The 15,049-nt window shown below is 39.4% G+C and overlaps 2 protein-coding genes across 4 annotated transcripts in view; one reads left to right on the top strand and one right to left on the bottom strand.

Annotated features, from left to right (window-relative positions):
• Positions 1 to 437: 437 nt before the first annotated feature.
• On the bottom strand, positions 438 to 11,277 carry sfi1 (SFI1 centrin binding protein). 3 transcript variants are annotated; one of them, XM_034083484.2, is made up of 31 exons: positions 11,002 to 11,277; positions 10,546 to 10,617; positions 10,084 to 10,194; positions 9,913 to 10,007; positions 9,369 to 9,486; positions 9,174 to 9,276; positions 8,910 to 9,066; positions 8,644 to 8,805; positions 8,450 to 8,520; positions 8,275 to 8,367; positions 8,082 to 8,179; positions 7,880 to 7,946; positions 7,587 to 7,717; positions 7,203 to 7,284; positions 6,928 to 7,106; positions 6,771 to 6,846; positions 6,330 to 6,425; positions 6,178 to 6,254; positions 5,802 to 5,904; positions 5,607 to 5,703; positions 4,895 to 5,055; positions 4,735 to 4,809; positions 4,520 to 4,594; positions 3,981 to 4,157; positions 2,952 to 3,157; positions 2,803 to 2,865; positions 2,455 to 2,686; positions 2,056 to 2,140; positions 1,816 to 1,921; positions 1,629 to 1,728; positions 438 to 974 (listed from the first exon to the last, which is right to left on the bottom strand). In XM_034083484.2, the coding sequence occupies exons 1-31, from the start codon at positions 11,154 to 11,156 to the stop codon at positions 801 to 803; spliced, it is 3,597 nt and encodes a 1,198-aa protein (XP_033939375.1). In that variant the 5' UTR covers positions 11,157 to 11,277; the 3' UTR covers positions 438 to 800. The 3 variants fall into 3 exon arrangements, with proteins under 3 accessions (XP_033939375.1, XP_033939376.1, XP_033939377.1); XM_034083485.2 differs by having other exon boundaries at positions 1,632 to 1,728; XM_034083486.2 differs by having other exon boundaries at positions 1,816 to 1,912.
• A 1,011-nt stretch (positions 11,278 to 12,288) lies between these two features.
• Positions 12,289 to 15,049, top strand: part of eif4enif1 (eukaryotic translation initiation factor 4E nuclear import factor 1) — a 15,587-nt gene continuing 12,826 nt past the window's right edge. The window contains 3 exon segments of the mRNA XM_034082393.2: positions 12,289 to 12,616; positions 13,295 to 13,443; positions 13,529 to 13,602. Coding sequence (XP_033938284.1) covers positions 13,348 to 13,443; positions 13,529 to 13,602 — 170 coding nt within the window. The 5' untranslated portion in view covers positions 12,289 to 12,616; positions 13,295 to 13,347.

Here is a 15,049-nt window from a genome sequence, read left to right as displayed (position 1 = left end):
TTCTTTGTTTCAGTTTTAATAATGTCCACAAAAAGCTCCAGAAAGACAGCAGCAATCTTTCCAAAAACAACAACCAAAAACGATAAAACACTCAACACAAACAGTCAGAATATGAACAAGAAATAACTTAACAATGGACATAAATAAAGTAAATCAGAAACATAACTCACCCCTGATGCAGTTGATTAAGAGTAAAAAGAGGAAAATGGCATAAACTCCACGCATTCTGACCTGATGTTGATCAAATATCTGGACACATCTATTGAATATAGCCTGCAGAGCTCAACAGACAGCGGTCCTTCCTTTGAGTCTGAATCCCTGAAACTCCTGCAAGGAAGTATTACAGCCGCTGGTACTAACGGATAAATAGAAAGACTCTTGCGCAAGGGCAGCCTCTCTGAAAACTGTAAAGTGACTATTTGCACACACATGGAAAATAATTATCACCATCTGTCTCAAGGACGACCCCTATCCAGTGTTTTCGCAGATTTCAGGTGTGGAAGTAGCCGTGAAAGCAGCTGCTGTAAGGAACTTTGCTTTAGTGCTTTTGGATTTGCTCTGTCAATTTTACAACCATTTACATGATAGTCAACAGGAATACAAATTCATATGTGTATTTAAGGATATCAGTCTTTTCCTCAAAGCTGAGTTGAAGTCGGGTCCAAAATATGTATCGGCCGGTGAGCTGTTCTCTCATTCAATTCTGAGGTGAGTCTTAGTGTTGTTTTAAGAGATGTGATCCAGGCAGATGAACGACAATCAGCAGGTTGAATCCGTTTTGAGTGTGAAGCTCTATTTCTTCATGTTGTAAAAACAGAGGGATCAGTGTCCATCTCGTCTGCTCTCCGACGGAGGAAAGAAACTCCTGAGTCCTGGAGGGCAGTCTGTAAATGGCGGATCCTCTCCGCATGCAGCCGCATCGAGGGTTTACGCTTTGCCAGTTCAGCGGACAGCCTGTCAATGCGTTCCTCCAACTGTTAACATTAAAAACATAGACTGTGATACATGTCAAATTACTTTGAGTTTTATACTGCTTCCCCTCATGTGACCTGTTTGCAGAATTGTTCACAGCCCATCACTTATCATTTAAACGAGACCTCCAAAGAATGCATGCCAAACCTAAGCCACCAGTGTCAGAAAGTTACCTTTAAATAACTTGTTTTAAGATCAGGACCGAGCCCTGTCTCTTTCCTTAATATAAGAAACATGTACTATTACAATTACTACAATAGAGCTGCATCCATTGAGGCTCATCTCCTTTGTTTGGATACAACATTTATTTCTCTAATCTACTGTTATGTATTTGTTACTCAGTTGGTTGTAGTTATAAGTGGTCTAACACTTTACATAAACATGTTATAAATCATGCTGAAAGAACCGTAATAACCAGTACTGATGACATAATAATGTAGTAAAAAATAAATGTGTGAACAAAATGAGGACACACTTTATTAATGTTCTCTTTCTGGAGATTCAAGTTGTTGCACCTAAATCAGTACATCAATCATCAATACAGTATCTTCACTCAAGTGTTAATACTAACTTACCAGTTTACCATGATGTGAGTGCTGAAACGTTACGCTTTGATTTAATATAAATACAATGACAGAATTCTCTTCACTTCTTACCACCTTTAACTCTTCACAAACTGCCTTTCTTTCCATTTGTTCACCCGCTCCACTGGTCTGCACCCAACTCTGTAATACTTCTTTCAGTTTTTGCCATGCCCTGAGTTCAAACACACAATCAAACATTATGTTAACAGAGGGCTGTGTTCAAGAACGTGAGAACAAATGGATACCACAGAATTTGTACCGGAGCTGTTTCCTGTCCCGTTGGTATGTCATCATGTCCAGCTGGATGCCGAGCAGCTCTTCAGTGAGAGCGGAAGCTGAATCTGTCGCTGCGTCGTCTAAAGATCCTCCACCGGATGCAAAACAAATACAAATCTTGTCATTTGTGATGTTCTGAGTAATCCAAGCTGGACAGGCATCATGTTTTAAAGTCAATTTGTACAATAACACATGCAGGTGAAGAAAAGTGCAGGTAATATACCTGAATGAGCTGACGAGTGTTCAAACGGAGGAACAAACTGATGAAGTGAAGCATCTCTAAAACCTGAGCAGTTACTCTTCCCCAACTTTTGAAAAAAAAGAAGCCCAAGTCAAGTTCACTTCGAGCGATAGAACTATTAACAAAGCACTTATATACTAATAAAGGACTGGCTTACCTAAAGCCAGTTGAGTAGCATTTGAAATGTTTTTGCTCTATGAAACCTGATGTACTTATATGATTCTGTTTTCTTCAAGTTTGTATTTTGTTGGTCGAACGCACTTATTGTAAGTCGCTTTGGATAAAAGCGTCAGCTAAATGCAATGTAATGTAATGTAAGTTATTAAATGTAGCTTTTATCACATTGCTGATATCTGGTGAAATCGAACAGGTGATTATTACCGTTTCTTCGGCCCCAGTAGTCATGAAGGCAGAGGGGGGTAGAAGAACGTCTTTATTTTGGGTTGGGTGTTCACAGGGTGACACATTAGATATGATGGTGCTCTGATGTGTGGAGGGAAAAGAGATGGTAGGAGGATGGAGGCAAGACAACGCAGTTTGATGGCCTTCTGGTGCAGGAAGGCTGAGAAGTGAGGGGTTTGGAGCTTTGGTGACGGCCATCTGCTTTTGGGTGCTAGGAAAAAAAGACAAAAAGCTTCTGTTAGGCCTTCCTGCTGAGTTTATTCTCATTTTAAATAAATGCTTAGTTTAAAAAAAAAAAATGGTGTATTGATTATATTGAAAATATACTTTATTGTTATTGTAGACTCAAACAGTTCCTTGCAGCGTCGTGGCTGACGTCGATGCCCGCGGCTGAGTGCAAACATAAAGAAACAATCTGTCAGACCGAGGCTCACTGAGGAACACAGGTCTCCGGCCTGAGAGGGAGTCAGACTCACAGCTCGCTACGCCCTCCATCTTCAGCTTCCTGCCCCTCTGAGTGAGACGGGGAAACCCTCTTCAGTCCAGATGTAGTCAAACAGAAGCTAACACTCTTCTTCGGTGGTTGATCTTTGACCTCTTGCTCTCTTCGGGGTGTACACAGCGCCCGCTGCTTCCACCGCATCGCACAACGCCTCACCACTCTCTGGAGGTGGCGGGACCGCTGCAGGACGCAGGCAGACATGATGATCAGAATCAGAAACGGGCTTATTACCAGGTAGGTTGACACGTACGAGGAATTTGACTAGGTGTCGTGGTGCACACATAAAAGTAAAACAACAATTAAAAACACAGATAGAAAACTATTTTAAAGGTGCCCTATTATACTGGTTTTCATCGATATATTATAGGTCTCAGATATATACCAAACATGTCTCTGAAGTGTTTGGCTCGAGATACCAAACAGATCTTTGCAGCATCCCATGATCCCCTCTGTTTCAGCCCTGTTTTCTAAAGTGCTGATTCTCTGTCTGTTACTTTAGATGAAAATAAGGAGCCCCTCCCCACGCCCCTCTGAGAGATATTTGGTCAAAAAGATCACAATGGTGCTCAAGGAGGAGATTCAGGTGATAAGGTGGGGGGGGTTCCCTTGGTTGGTGATTGGCTAATGGTTACACAAGCCAAAAAATCGTTATGACATCATAAAGTGGCCAAAATCTGATCAGCTCATTTTCAGAAATGAAATGAGACAGGTTTTTATATAAATGGATCAGGACAAAAAGAGAGCGAATCTTTTTTCCTGACACTTTCAGAATCTCTTTACACAGAGGGGACACATGTTGATGTATACAAGACATGAAAAAGTGGATTTTGCATAATAGGTGACATTTAAGAAAACTATAATAATAACATTAAAAAATATAGTAAAATACTGCGGTATTTACATTGAAATGGAATTGGAATAAAATATGTGCAGTAATAAAAAAACAAGATATTTGTAATGATACTCAATGTAATATCTGAACTAACACAAAATGAACACCCACCTGCTCTTGGCTGTGCTGTGTTAGGCTCGTTGTGAGGTTGTTCATGTGAGCAGCGTAAGTGAGGATACATGTCACGCCCTCCCTCAGCAGCTGGTCTCTGTACACCTCTGCAGCTCTGACCGCCTGCTCTTGTTTTCTGCGCTGCTCTGTCACCGTCTGCCTCCAGCCGTACAACACCTATAGCAAGTTCACAAAACAACATCAAGACCATGAGTAGGGCTGCTCAATTAATCGTATTTTAAATCGCAATTACGATTTTGGCTTGCAACGATTATGAAAACAACAATCACATTTTTTTTCAGTTGAATTATACTTAAAGTTCAGGGTAATCAACTGTTAAAAACATACTGTTCACATTTTGTTTTTCAATAAATTGATGTTTTTAAAGTAAATGGATAATCGTTTTTAATAATCGTGATATCAATTATTGACCCAAATAATCGAGATTATGATTTTTACCATAATCGAGCAGCCCTACCCCCATGAGGACCAAAGGTTTATTTTTCAAAGGAAGAAAAGGTTGCATAGGCAAGTGTTACCTTGGCCTGAAGAGAAAGGGACCAGTGCCAGAGCGCTCGCTCCGTCTGCTTCGCTTCTCTCCGTCTGTGCTGCAGCTGTTTAGTGGGAAGGAAACCAGATTCATGGCCAGTTTAAACTGAACTAAATCAAACAACATATATTGTACATTTGTTTTATCTCTATGTGTAGCAGCGATAAAGAGGCTTAAATGTTTAGGTGTTAAAAAGAGACAAACCTTTATTCTCCACTGCTCAAAGTACGTCTGATACATCTTCAATCTCAGCAGGAAGATTCCCTGTCTTCTCATTACCTATGAGGTAATCATATTTTTTTTTTAAAAGCCCGACAAAACAGATTGGCTTTATATAACAGTTGAGGGATAATAAAGTAAAAACCTTATTTTTATGATGTTGATTGTGATGCTCATTCCAGGCTTTCAGTGCTTTAGAAAGGAGTTTGGAATCATGGTACCTCCTGGCTCTTTCCATGCATCGCCTCTCTCTCCGAGCCTCCCTGGTCTGCGTCCTCCAGTGTCTGAAAGACCGCAGCAGCCGCACTACACACAGAGAACATCAAGCTAAGAGTCTAGAACAATTTAGCAACACGTGCCTAATCTTAACAATATTTTTGACACAATACTAATGTCAAATCTGAGGTGTAATGCTATGACAGCAGTGATACAATGGACACAAGTTGATGACTTTGACTGGCATTTGGTTTTGGATACAAGAAAGAAATTAATAAAGAATTGAATTATTTAGAGAAAATAAAGACATTTTGTATTACATGTTTAAACCTTCAAGTTTCATTTGTAATGCACTGTTTTAGGGGTCTTTATGATTTGAGATTCCTTGTGTGAGAGTCTCTCTTAAATGTAACCTTGTGTTGTGTATTATTTTTCAGCTTTCGGACAAAAAAGTAAGAGCAAATCAAATCACTTAAAACTAACACTTTCCAACTGTCAAGCTGTAGGTGTAAGAAATATACATTACGATCAATAAACATTCAGGGAACTGAAGGGACATTAACATAAAAACATGATCTGCTAACAGAAAATAAATTTAAAAAATGACCTGAAACAAACAGCATATGGAGTTCTGATGTTACCTTGATTGATGGACCTCTGAGCCTTGTCGACTGCTTCCCCCTGCTGGTGGCGCTTGGACACTGAACATGCTGCTGCCTCCCTCCACGCCAGAAACACCTTAGAAGATTTAGTGAAAAGACAGCGATGAGCAAAGTCTCCCACAAATGTAAAACTATGATATTTAGGGATATGAGGGAAATGGACTGCTGAACAACCTTAAGTAGAAGAAAATGCTGGAAGTGATGTTGTGCTCGTTGCTCCTGGAGCCTGACCTCTGTCAGCAGCACGGCGTTCTCCCTCCAAACACACAGGGCCATCCTGGAGAGACAGCATTGAGACAGAAGAGAAAGGTGACACGGGTCATATGGAAGGAAAAAGTAAACAGGAGCACATGCAGATGTAAGAGAATGTCAGGGGGTGTCTTTCTAATTCTTAATCGACTTGCACATGTCAAATTGACTTTCTGTACCAAAAAAAAGAAATTGAACATGAAATCATTTTAGGGGACTAAGACCATACAATTAGCTAGTCAACTAATTGACAAAGAGGGGGCAGTCATAGAGAATATAAACAACATTTTGTGTTTGTTACCTGAGAAAGTTCCGTTTTTGTTGTCTGTGAAGTCCCTCTGCTTGTCGATAGGTCTGACACATCTGCAGGTGGTGCTTCTGTGAATGCAGCATCAGCCTTATATGTATTACTCCTCATCTTAAGAAATCCTGCGATAACAAATGCTGACGTACCTTCCAGGCCACAAACGTGCGGTTCAAAAGTTTAACTTCATAGATTTGCTGCATCTGCTTCAGTCTGCTTTTCTTCTCTCTCTGGCTCTGAACATACTGACCGAACACACAAGTGATTATTTCATTATTTTCTTTGAGCTATTTAACTAAGTATCTCGATATAGTTGGACTTGTTGTTATTAGTCATTTTCTACACATACACACCATTTGTATTTCAATAAATACAAAAATTGGATTATAAACCCATGTGAGCTGTGTTACAGTCCAGTAATGAGCTTTCAAATGAGCTGCATGTGTAGGTCATTTGACAAACAAAAAAGAGAATGGTTTCAAGTCTACAAGTTTCCAGACCCAAACAGGTTTGTCCCTCTTTACACCTTGAAGCCAAAACAACAGACGCCTCAGATATTGTGTGAACAGATGTGAACAATAACCAGTTACCTTTTTCCAATTTTCCACAGCCCATCTCAAGCAGCGCATGTCACCCCGACGATAAGCCTGCTGCTCACGATTTCTCCTGACATGCAAACAAACGTGTTCAGCAGTAAGTGTTAGCCAACAGATCGGCAGGTTACATCAAACTTCTGTATCCTTTCACCTGTCTTGCATCTCAGTGCTGTTGTCCTTCAGCTGTTTCATCGTCTTATCAAGAAGTCTGTGTCTGTAGAGATGCTCTGAAGCTTTCCATTTCTGCTCTTCGTCCATTTGCTGCTCTGTCCGCAGCTTCCAGCCACTCCAGGCTCTCTGCAGGAGGCAGCGCTCCTCGTGTAGGATAGCCTGACAACAGCAAGTTCACAGACAGTATGGGATACAGAGCAGCCCTCCTCATTAACAACATGCAGCAGTTTGTGTTTCTCTTTACAGCCGACATACCAAACGCTCAGAAAGCATCTGCCCTTTGTGTTTCTCCGATTCCCCCCACCAGGTGTAAAACACCAACGAGTACTGACGCTGCCTGAAAACACAGGAAGAGACGACACACAGTTAGGCTGTTGCTGGTTTGGAAATGACTAGCTGATTAAATGATAGTCACTCCACAGAATTATTTTTGCTAAAAATCCTATTTATATTAAACGGAATACCTGTTGGTTTTGGACCAAAGACTTATGAAGATTTTCATAAAACACGAATATAAATATTTCTCTCTTTTTTACATTTTATAGAACTAATGACTAAAACAAAAGATAATCATCGGATTTTTTTAGAATTAAAATATGTGTTATTAGCAGCCCAAAAGTCATGGGGTTGGTAACTCACCGATTATAGACTTCTGCCTTGTGTTTCCTCCGTTTATGGAGTCTTCTCTGCAGAGTAAACTCAACCCACGAGTTGAAACAGTGAGGCAACATGCGTTCAGCAAACCAAATGTCTGCACGGTGCTCCAATACCTGCAGAAAAGCATGGTGCGTTTGAGTTGGCAATTCAACTGTGTTTTAAGAGATAGTATCACACAGATTCTCACCTATTGTTTCCTACAGTTTGAACTGATTTATACATTTTCACATTAGGTTTACTTTTCTCTATTCTGTTATTGGATCCCAAACAAATACCTGCATGCGTTGCTGTTTGGCAAGTTTCTCTCTCCAGCGTTGTAAACAGCTGCTCAACAGGGACGTGCTGTAGAGAGAAGTCCAAATGCATACACCAATCATGCAACAGGAAAAATCTTTACATCAAATAAGCAACATGTTTGAAGCTCGGAAGCAACAACTACAAAGCATTTCATATATGTTCCACTCATATGTAAAGCACCTGTATTTAGTCAACGCCATTTTTGTTAGTGGTTGAAAACTCTTGTCTTCAGCCTCCTCCTGATGGTCCCGCCACAGATTCCAATACCTACATGTCATCTAGGAAAAACAGAAGCATTACATCTTTGCAAACGTTAGTTAATGTTTGGCATTGACACTGTTGTTGTAGGGATGATTGTTTGTTTATTAGTTACAGTTTGATGGCAATGTTGGACCGCCATGTTGTTGTTCAGACGGTGTGTTCTGTTCCTGATGATGTTAACAGAAAGGCCCTGCAATCCAGCGCGCTGCAAAATGGGCGCACGATGAACAAAACAGTTATTGCACACTCTATTCACATGCAGTTGCTTCATTTACTCTTTTTCTTACCAGTAGCTGATGATGATGATGTTGACTTGCAGTCCTGTGTCTTTCAGCCTCTTCTCTACACAACGACACATCTGCTGACAGGCTCAAGTATCAAACTACTTTACTGAAAATCATAAACACTTACTAGTCTACTCATAATGCAGTAGCTGGATGAAAATGAAAGGTATGTTTATTTTAGGTTTGGACTAGGATACAAGCTCTCCAGCGCTTCAATGTTCTTCGCTGGGTGCTCCGTATGGCCAATTGCTCTGCGGTTTGCAAACGTCCCTCCTCATTCCGTTTACGATCCAACGCACTGCTCCATTCACTCCAATATGTCATCATCAGGTGGAGATCAAAGGCACGCTGAGCCAAAGCTAAAACAAAAAGACAATGTAGTTATCACGTTTAAAAAATAAAAATGTGAACATGAGACATATCGATTGAATGTGCTTGTGGTTATTGTGAAATGAAGAAAGACCTTGTGATATTTTCTTGGTTTGGAGACACAACACATCACTTTTCCAACGAGCTAGTGTTTTTCTTTTCAGTCTGAGGATGAAGTGAAGTGCCGCTTTGGATTCTTTCTCTTTCTGGCAACAAGCAGCTCTATGCATGTCTTTCCACTGAAGCCAAGTCTATAACAAAAAAGGCACATTGCCACATGAAACACAAAAGAAGGAGACCAGCCTCGTCAAAATGTTGAGAGTATGTGATTCATGGGTGTCTTGGATTATGCCTTTACCCTGCTCTGTAAAGTTAGTGCCCTCTGTTTCAGAGCTTGATCCTCTAAAGTGTGAAGGTCCTGATATCGCCGCAGCAGAGCCTGCCACAAGCTCCACGCTGAACTGAAGAGGTGAAAGACACACAAAAGCATTACAATCAATAATCCACAAAGCATTACAAGTCTGAGTCAGGTTTGTAAATCAAATGATCTTACTGCAGGCTTGCGAGTCTGTTCCGCTCAACGGCCGATTCAAGCATCTTTCTCTTCTGTCGTCTCGTTTCTATGAAAACCTTCCATCGTTCCCAGACCAGACTCATCTGCTGCCGGTCAGCTAGTTAAGGAAATCATAACGATAAACAGCTGCTTCTGATATCTTACAAAACATAAATCTGTCATGATAAGTAATTTTGCTGCATGGTATTAGGGATTTTTTTTTATCCTAAAGAAAGAGAAGATTATTATTATTAAATGGACTCTCTGTTAACAACATTTGCAGATAAATACATAGTTTACATTTGGCCCATTTGGGTATAGAGAAACATTCATTCCTTAACAAACAATTAACTTCCATTCAAGTGAAATATTAGTTAGACATATGGTATCCCTCCCATTTTTTTTAAACCGAAAATGTTCCCACAGCAGGACTGTGTATATAACAAAAGATTGAGGTCATGATCATATACTGCTGCCATAAGTCCAATAACGTAATTATCGTGAGAGGCCTACTTTTAGAAATCCTTTCATTTTATGTGCATACCAAAAGATTGAGCTTTTTGGACTTTGCTTTTCTTTTCCCTCTGCAGCGACAAAAACCTTCGCCAGCTATGGAATGCCAGGTTATATAGATAATACCTGAAACAAAAATGGCATGATTAGAAGACAAAACTACAATCTATATCTGTGATCAGCAGACAGAGTGTACCTGTACCTGTAGTGACACTCAGCCCGCACTGAAAGACTCCACTCCCTCCTGGAGGTCCACCACTCATCTCTCCATCCCTCAAAGGCCCGTCGCAAAACCACGCGGTCACAGTGGGACCTGCAACGTGTCATAAAGAATATTAACTTGGATTAGAGAACTCAGAGTCAGAATGGACATTTGATATCAAAATAAGAATCTGGTTAGTTGCAAAGTAGTTTTTTACAACTTATGGAATGGCAAAACGTTACATTATAGATATTTAAAATGACAATTTAAACTAAAAATAATGCACAATCTAACTGTTTGGAAAGAAAATAGCCCAGCATTAATGTACAAACATATAGGCCGATATACACAGGTTCACAGTATTAAGAATGAAAATAAAGTGGGAAACAGACTGTGCTCCTATTGTTAAACAATAAAATTATTTCTTATTTTAATGACACTAGTTTGCAAAATGAATGTTACTTGGCTTTATGAGGAAGAATTCGGCCAAAGGTGTTCTGCATCCATATCCTTAGAAACTTCCTTGCCAAGTGCCTGCAATAAATGAAAAATAATTATTAATTATAAAATAAGGAATGGATAATAATTAAATGTACTGTCTATGTATGTTTCAATTTGTATATGTGTTGTTATATAAGATTATATAAACATTTATTGATTGAGAAATGTAGTTGTAGCAGTGACAATAAAACAAAGTTAGGTAAGATCACAAACCAAACAAAGAAATTAGAAATTACGATAAAGTTAAAACAGTAAGTAGCTGGTCCTAAATATAAGCACTATGTATTTAAAATGTAAATAAGTGAACACGTGTACAGTCCATCAAAACATAGCTGTAGGTTTCTGTTATGGACTAAGAAACATACCTCTGGAACAATATATGTAATTGAATAGAAGTGGTAATAAAGTAAATTGCACCTTATTCTCAGCTCTTTGAGTCTTCCGCCTTTGTTCCAGCTGTATCCCACTCTGTATGGTATCTTTCTGGTATGAACTTTGCGGACTTGTTTTCTTTCAGCACCAGAGCTGACACGGCTGCTCGTAACTCGCTTTCTGCCGACGGAACTGTGCATGATAATCACTCAGACCTGTGGCTTACAGAACGAAAGAAACCCGACATCACATCTGAAATAAAAGTTGGAATACTAACACATTGCGGAGTGATTATTATTTAGGTAACTGCCGCGCATTTGTTTTTCCTTGTCACATGACAGGGGGTGTGGCGTGTGGGTCGTCAACGGCAACAGGTGTACACTGCGCTGAGTTCACTTGGTGGTCGTTAAATGTGTGTGTTTTCACACTGTTTAATAATATTTCCTTCTGAATACAAGGCAGTGGCTATATGAACTTATTCTATAAACAATACTATTTTAATTACGAGATATTTATATTGTCGCTGCCCCCGGGGTCCTTCCATAGTAAGGTCCACTCGTAATGACAGTCCTGGACAGCTCGCGAGGGCGGGTTATCACAACTACACATTTATTTGAGTTATAGAAAGCACAAATTAAAAGAAGTATGAAACAGATGCATATATAGTCTACATGGAAATACAAATATTTAAAAAAAATTGTAATGTCTATTAAATTGAATGTAAAGCTTTTTAAAACATTTTTGTTTGTCTTTTCTCTGTTGGCATATCATATGGTTCAATATCTTTTCAGGTAAGACCCTACTTAAACAAATTAATATATAACAATGTAAACATTTTCATTGATTAGAACGATTAGAACGTGCAGTATTTATTTGTGTTGTTGTTGAACCTAGCTTAAAAAACAACCCATTTCTCAAAAACAAAACACAAAATGACAGAGTAAATTCAAGATAAATGTGCAACTATGTTGCCTCAGCAAACAGGTAATGACTGTGTATTTCCAGAGCAGACGGATATTTTTTTCACAAAGAATCACCGCAGACGGATATTACTGAGTAACAAATCAGGCAAACCCCAAGACAATGAGAGGCTGCCCAAAACAATGCCTTTTTAATGTTCTTACATTTAGTGTGAGTTGTACTCCTTCAAAGCAAATCCGACTTATTTTACCAATTTTTATCACGACTAACACAATTATCTTACTCGTAACATATAATTTATATATCACAGTGTTAATATTAAAATACAACAAGGCCAATGCACGCCACAGCATATACAATTCTACACAGGCGCGAAGGACACAATGTAATCTTTCCGAGGACCTTCTTAAAGCGGTGATCAGAGGAAAATTGGTGCTACGACTTAGAAAACATAGATAGAGCAGACAATACTTTGAGATTACACAGTCTCCGTGTAAATTAATTTGTTATTTTGACCTGTTTTGTTTAGTTACCCCAGTTAAGTGTGCTTTTACTTAAATAACTGAAACAACTCGACCGGCTTCGTATTTGGTACTCGCTGGGTGGGCTTTATCCCCATTTCCCAGCTAGTTAGCTAGCTAGCTGAAGGTGCTAGGTTAGCTAGCTAGCTAACTAACTAACCGTGAACTGCAGCTGCTCGACCGTTATCAGCCTGTATTCAACGCATCATTTGAACTGAGTGAGTTGACTTTGTTTGTTAACAATATGTTTGCAAGCCAGTCGATTGTACACAGTTTACATCACGAATGATGTATAGAGTTAACTGTGGGACGCTAGCTTAGCTTTCCAATGTTGTAGCTAATTGTTAGCTCATATTTCCCTTGAACGGTAAACAAAATATTAATTCAGCAGAATTAACAATAACTATCTGCAATTTTTCTAGCCGGAGATGTATCTCAAACGGTTTTATTCACAGCCCGGATATTAACTTTGCTGGCAATTAACGCTAAGGCTAGGTATATTATTTTAATTGACGTGTCACTTCTCTTGTCATCGGTCTCGGGCTGTTGTCAATTAACTTCCTAATTAGTATACAGCGTCCCAGTTTAAGTTAGCTCGACGTTGTAGAAGTGTATTAATCATTTGTGTATAATTTTTTGCTTTTTGTAAACGTTTGAGGCATTAACTTATCCTCTTTGTTTTCGTCTTTCCATGCAAAAAGTTTAAAATATCGGCTCTTTTTTTCCGCAGCAAAACGTTGATTTAAATAAGACGTTCTGTTACGTTATTTAAAGACTGCTTGTATTGAAATATCAATTTACGTTTTTAAAGACTTTATTCTAACACACACCAACACAACAAAAGAGCCAGTGGAGCAATTGTATTAACCTAGAAACGTTGCATGTGTTTCCAACAGGAACAGAGTCATTGTTGGTCTGGAGAAAGTTTGTTCTGTGTCTGAAATCAGTCATGGAGAGCGATGCTGGCTTAGAACAGAAGAATGGAGATGTTGCCGTGGATAAAGTTGAACAGTCAGCAGCCACGACTCCTTTCAGATACTCCAAGGTGATGAGACATGACTAAAATGACAGCAAAATAACCATGCAGAATTGTTCCTAACACAAATAAACCAATATTAATTATTATACAGGAGGAGCTTTTGGAAATAAAAGAACTGCCAGTATCCAATGAACGGCCAGACTGTCTCTCTGATAAATATGACAGGTAAGAATGTATTTTCTGGATGCATTCCATATCATAAGAAATCCACACCGTGTTGTTTGGCTAATTATGTAAAATGAGGCTGCCTCGATTTGCATCAATGGTATATCATCATCGTGTTTTGTTTTTACAGTAAATGACTTAAATAGGTATGTGGTGAGCTGATTAGAATACAAACCCAACAGCAGGGGTCACCAACCTTTTTTAGGATGAGGGCTACTTTCAAAAAATACAACAAGTCGGGGGCTACTTTTACTCTTTTTTGTTGTTTTTTTGCAGTGTATATATTTAGCACATTTTAACATTGTGATATGCTTACCTTTAACCTTTGTGTGCTGTTTGGGTCTGTGGGACCCGTTTTCAGTGTTTACTAAAAGAACATGTATGCAATTTAATAATTTTTAACCTGCTTTATTTCGGGGTGGGCCTCATCTCCTCTAGGGGGGTGCTCACCTCCTCTAGGGGGGTCCGGGGGCATGCACCCCCGGGAAGATTTTTTTTATTTTTTTTTATTTATTTTTTTTATAATGAAGTGAAATGCATCAATCTGGTGCACTTTGAGCACAAAATGAATTTATGGATACAACACTCAGATGAAAGGGAGCTGTATACTTTTCAATAATCCAAACATCTTTAGAATATCACAACTAATAACAAATCATTTAAACTTGTTTATTCATATCTTGTGTTACCTAGTTAGCGTTCTTTCTTTTTATTTATGCATATTTTACTAAGCACTCCCCTTTTATACTGTTTTTTGTACTATCCTATTGTACACATTGGAATTATCTCTCTCTCGCTCTGAGTGCTCCTCCGTGGCGATGACGGCTTGCGTTAAAAAATAATAATAAACATATTTGTAAAGTGGGGGGACACAAACGGGATTTCGAAAAGTGCTGGGGACATGTCCCCAGTGGAGTTTACGCCGTGTGTGTGCGTCAAGTGGAATAAATATATATGCAAGTTACAACACACAGAGTACAACTCTGGCCCTCATGTGTTGTATAGGCTGGCACGATAGGCTGTTCAATGGGGCTGATGTGTTGTGTAGATTCTGCCAGAAGGAAAATCAGCGGGGAGGTGCCACATTGCTTTTCTTCCCGACTGCAACCTGGTCCCGCAAATCAAGCAAGAACGTGATTGGTCGATATTCATTGTGGGGGTGGGGGGAGGAGGGGTGTTAGATAGATATAGAGTTCGCTATGATTTAGGTTTCGTTTATGCATGGGGTAGATTCTTTTAATTACATTTCCTTTTTTGTTTTGTGTATTTCATACATTTTGGATTTTCTTGGCGAGCTATTTTTAGAACGTGCCCGGCGGCGCCTCGCGTTGCCCCTGTGGGCGACTGAGTGCCCGCGGGCACCGTGTTGGCTACCCCTGCCCTACAGCATTCATTCAGAATGTGCAACATCAGTATCTTTTCTTGGCCTAAGAGTGTGCTGGAAAGC

The sequence above is a fragment of the Pseudochaenichthys georgianus genome, chromosome 5 (assembly GCF_902827115.2).
Source record: "Pseudochaenichthys georgianus chromosome 5, fPseGeo1.2, whole genome shotgun sequence".
In the NCBI taxonomy this organism is placed as follows: Eukaryota; Metazoa; Chordata; class Actinopteri; order Perciformes; family Channichthyidae; genus Pseudochaenichthys; species Pseudochaenichthys georgianus.
The sequence above is the reverse complement of the archived record's forward strand: the minus strand, read 5'-3'. Positions and strand labels throughout refer to the sequence as shown.

What these genes read in the sequence shown, in the direction of transcription:
- sfi1 (XM_034083484.2), bottom strand. Translation starts at nt 11,156, where the DNA reads ATGCACAGTTCCGTCGGCAGAAAGCGAGTTACGAGCAGCCGTGTCAGC. An exon ending in AGCACTGAGATGCAAGACAG is followed by an intron (nt 6,847 to 6,927) that starts GTGAAAGGATAC and finishes TTTGCATGTCAG; the next exon opens with GAGAAATCGTGAGCAGCAGG. An exon ending in CTACTGGGGCCGAAGAAACG is followed by an intron (nt 2,141 to 2,454) that starts GTAATAATCACC and finishes TTTTTTCAAAAG; the next exon opens with TTGGGGAAGAGTAACTGCTC.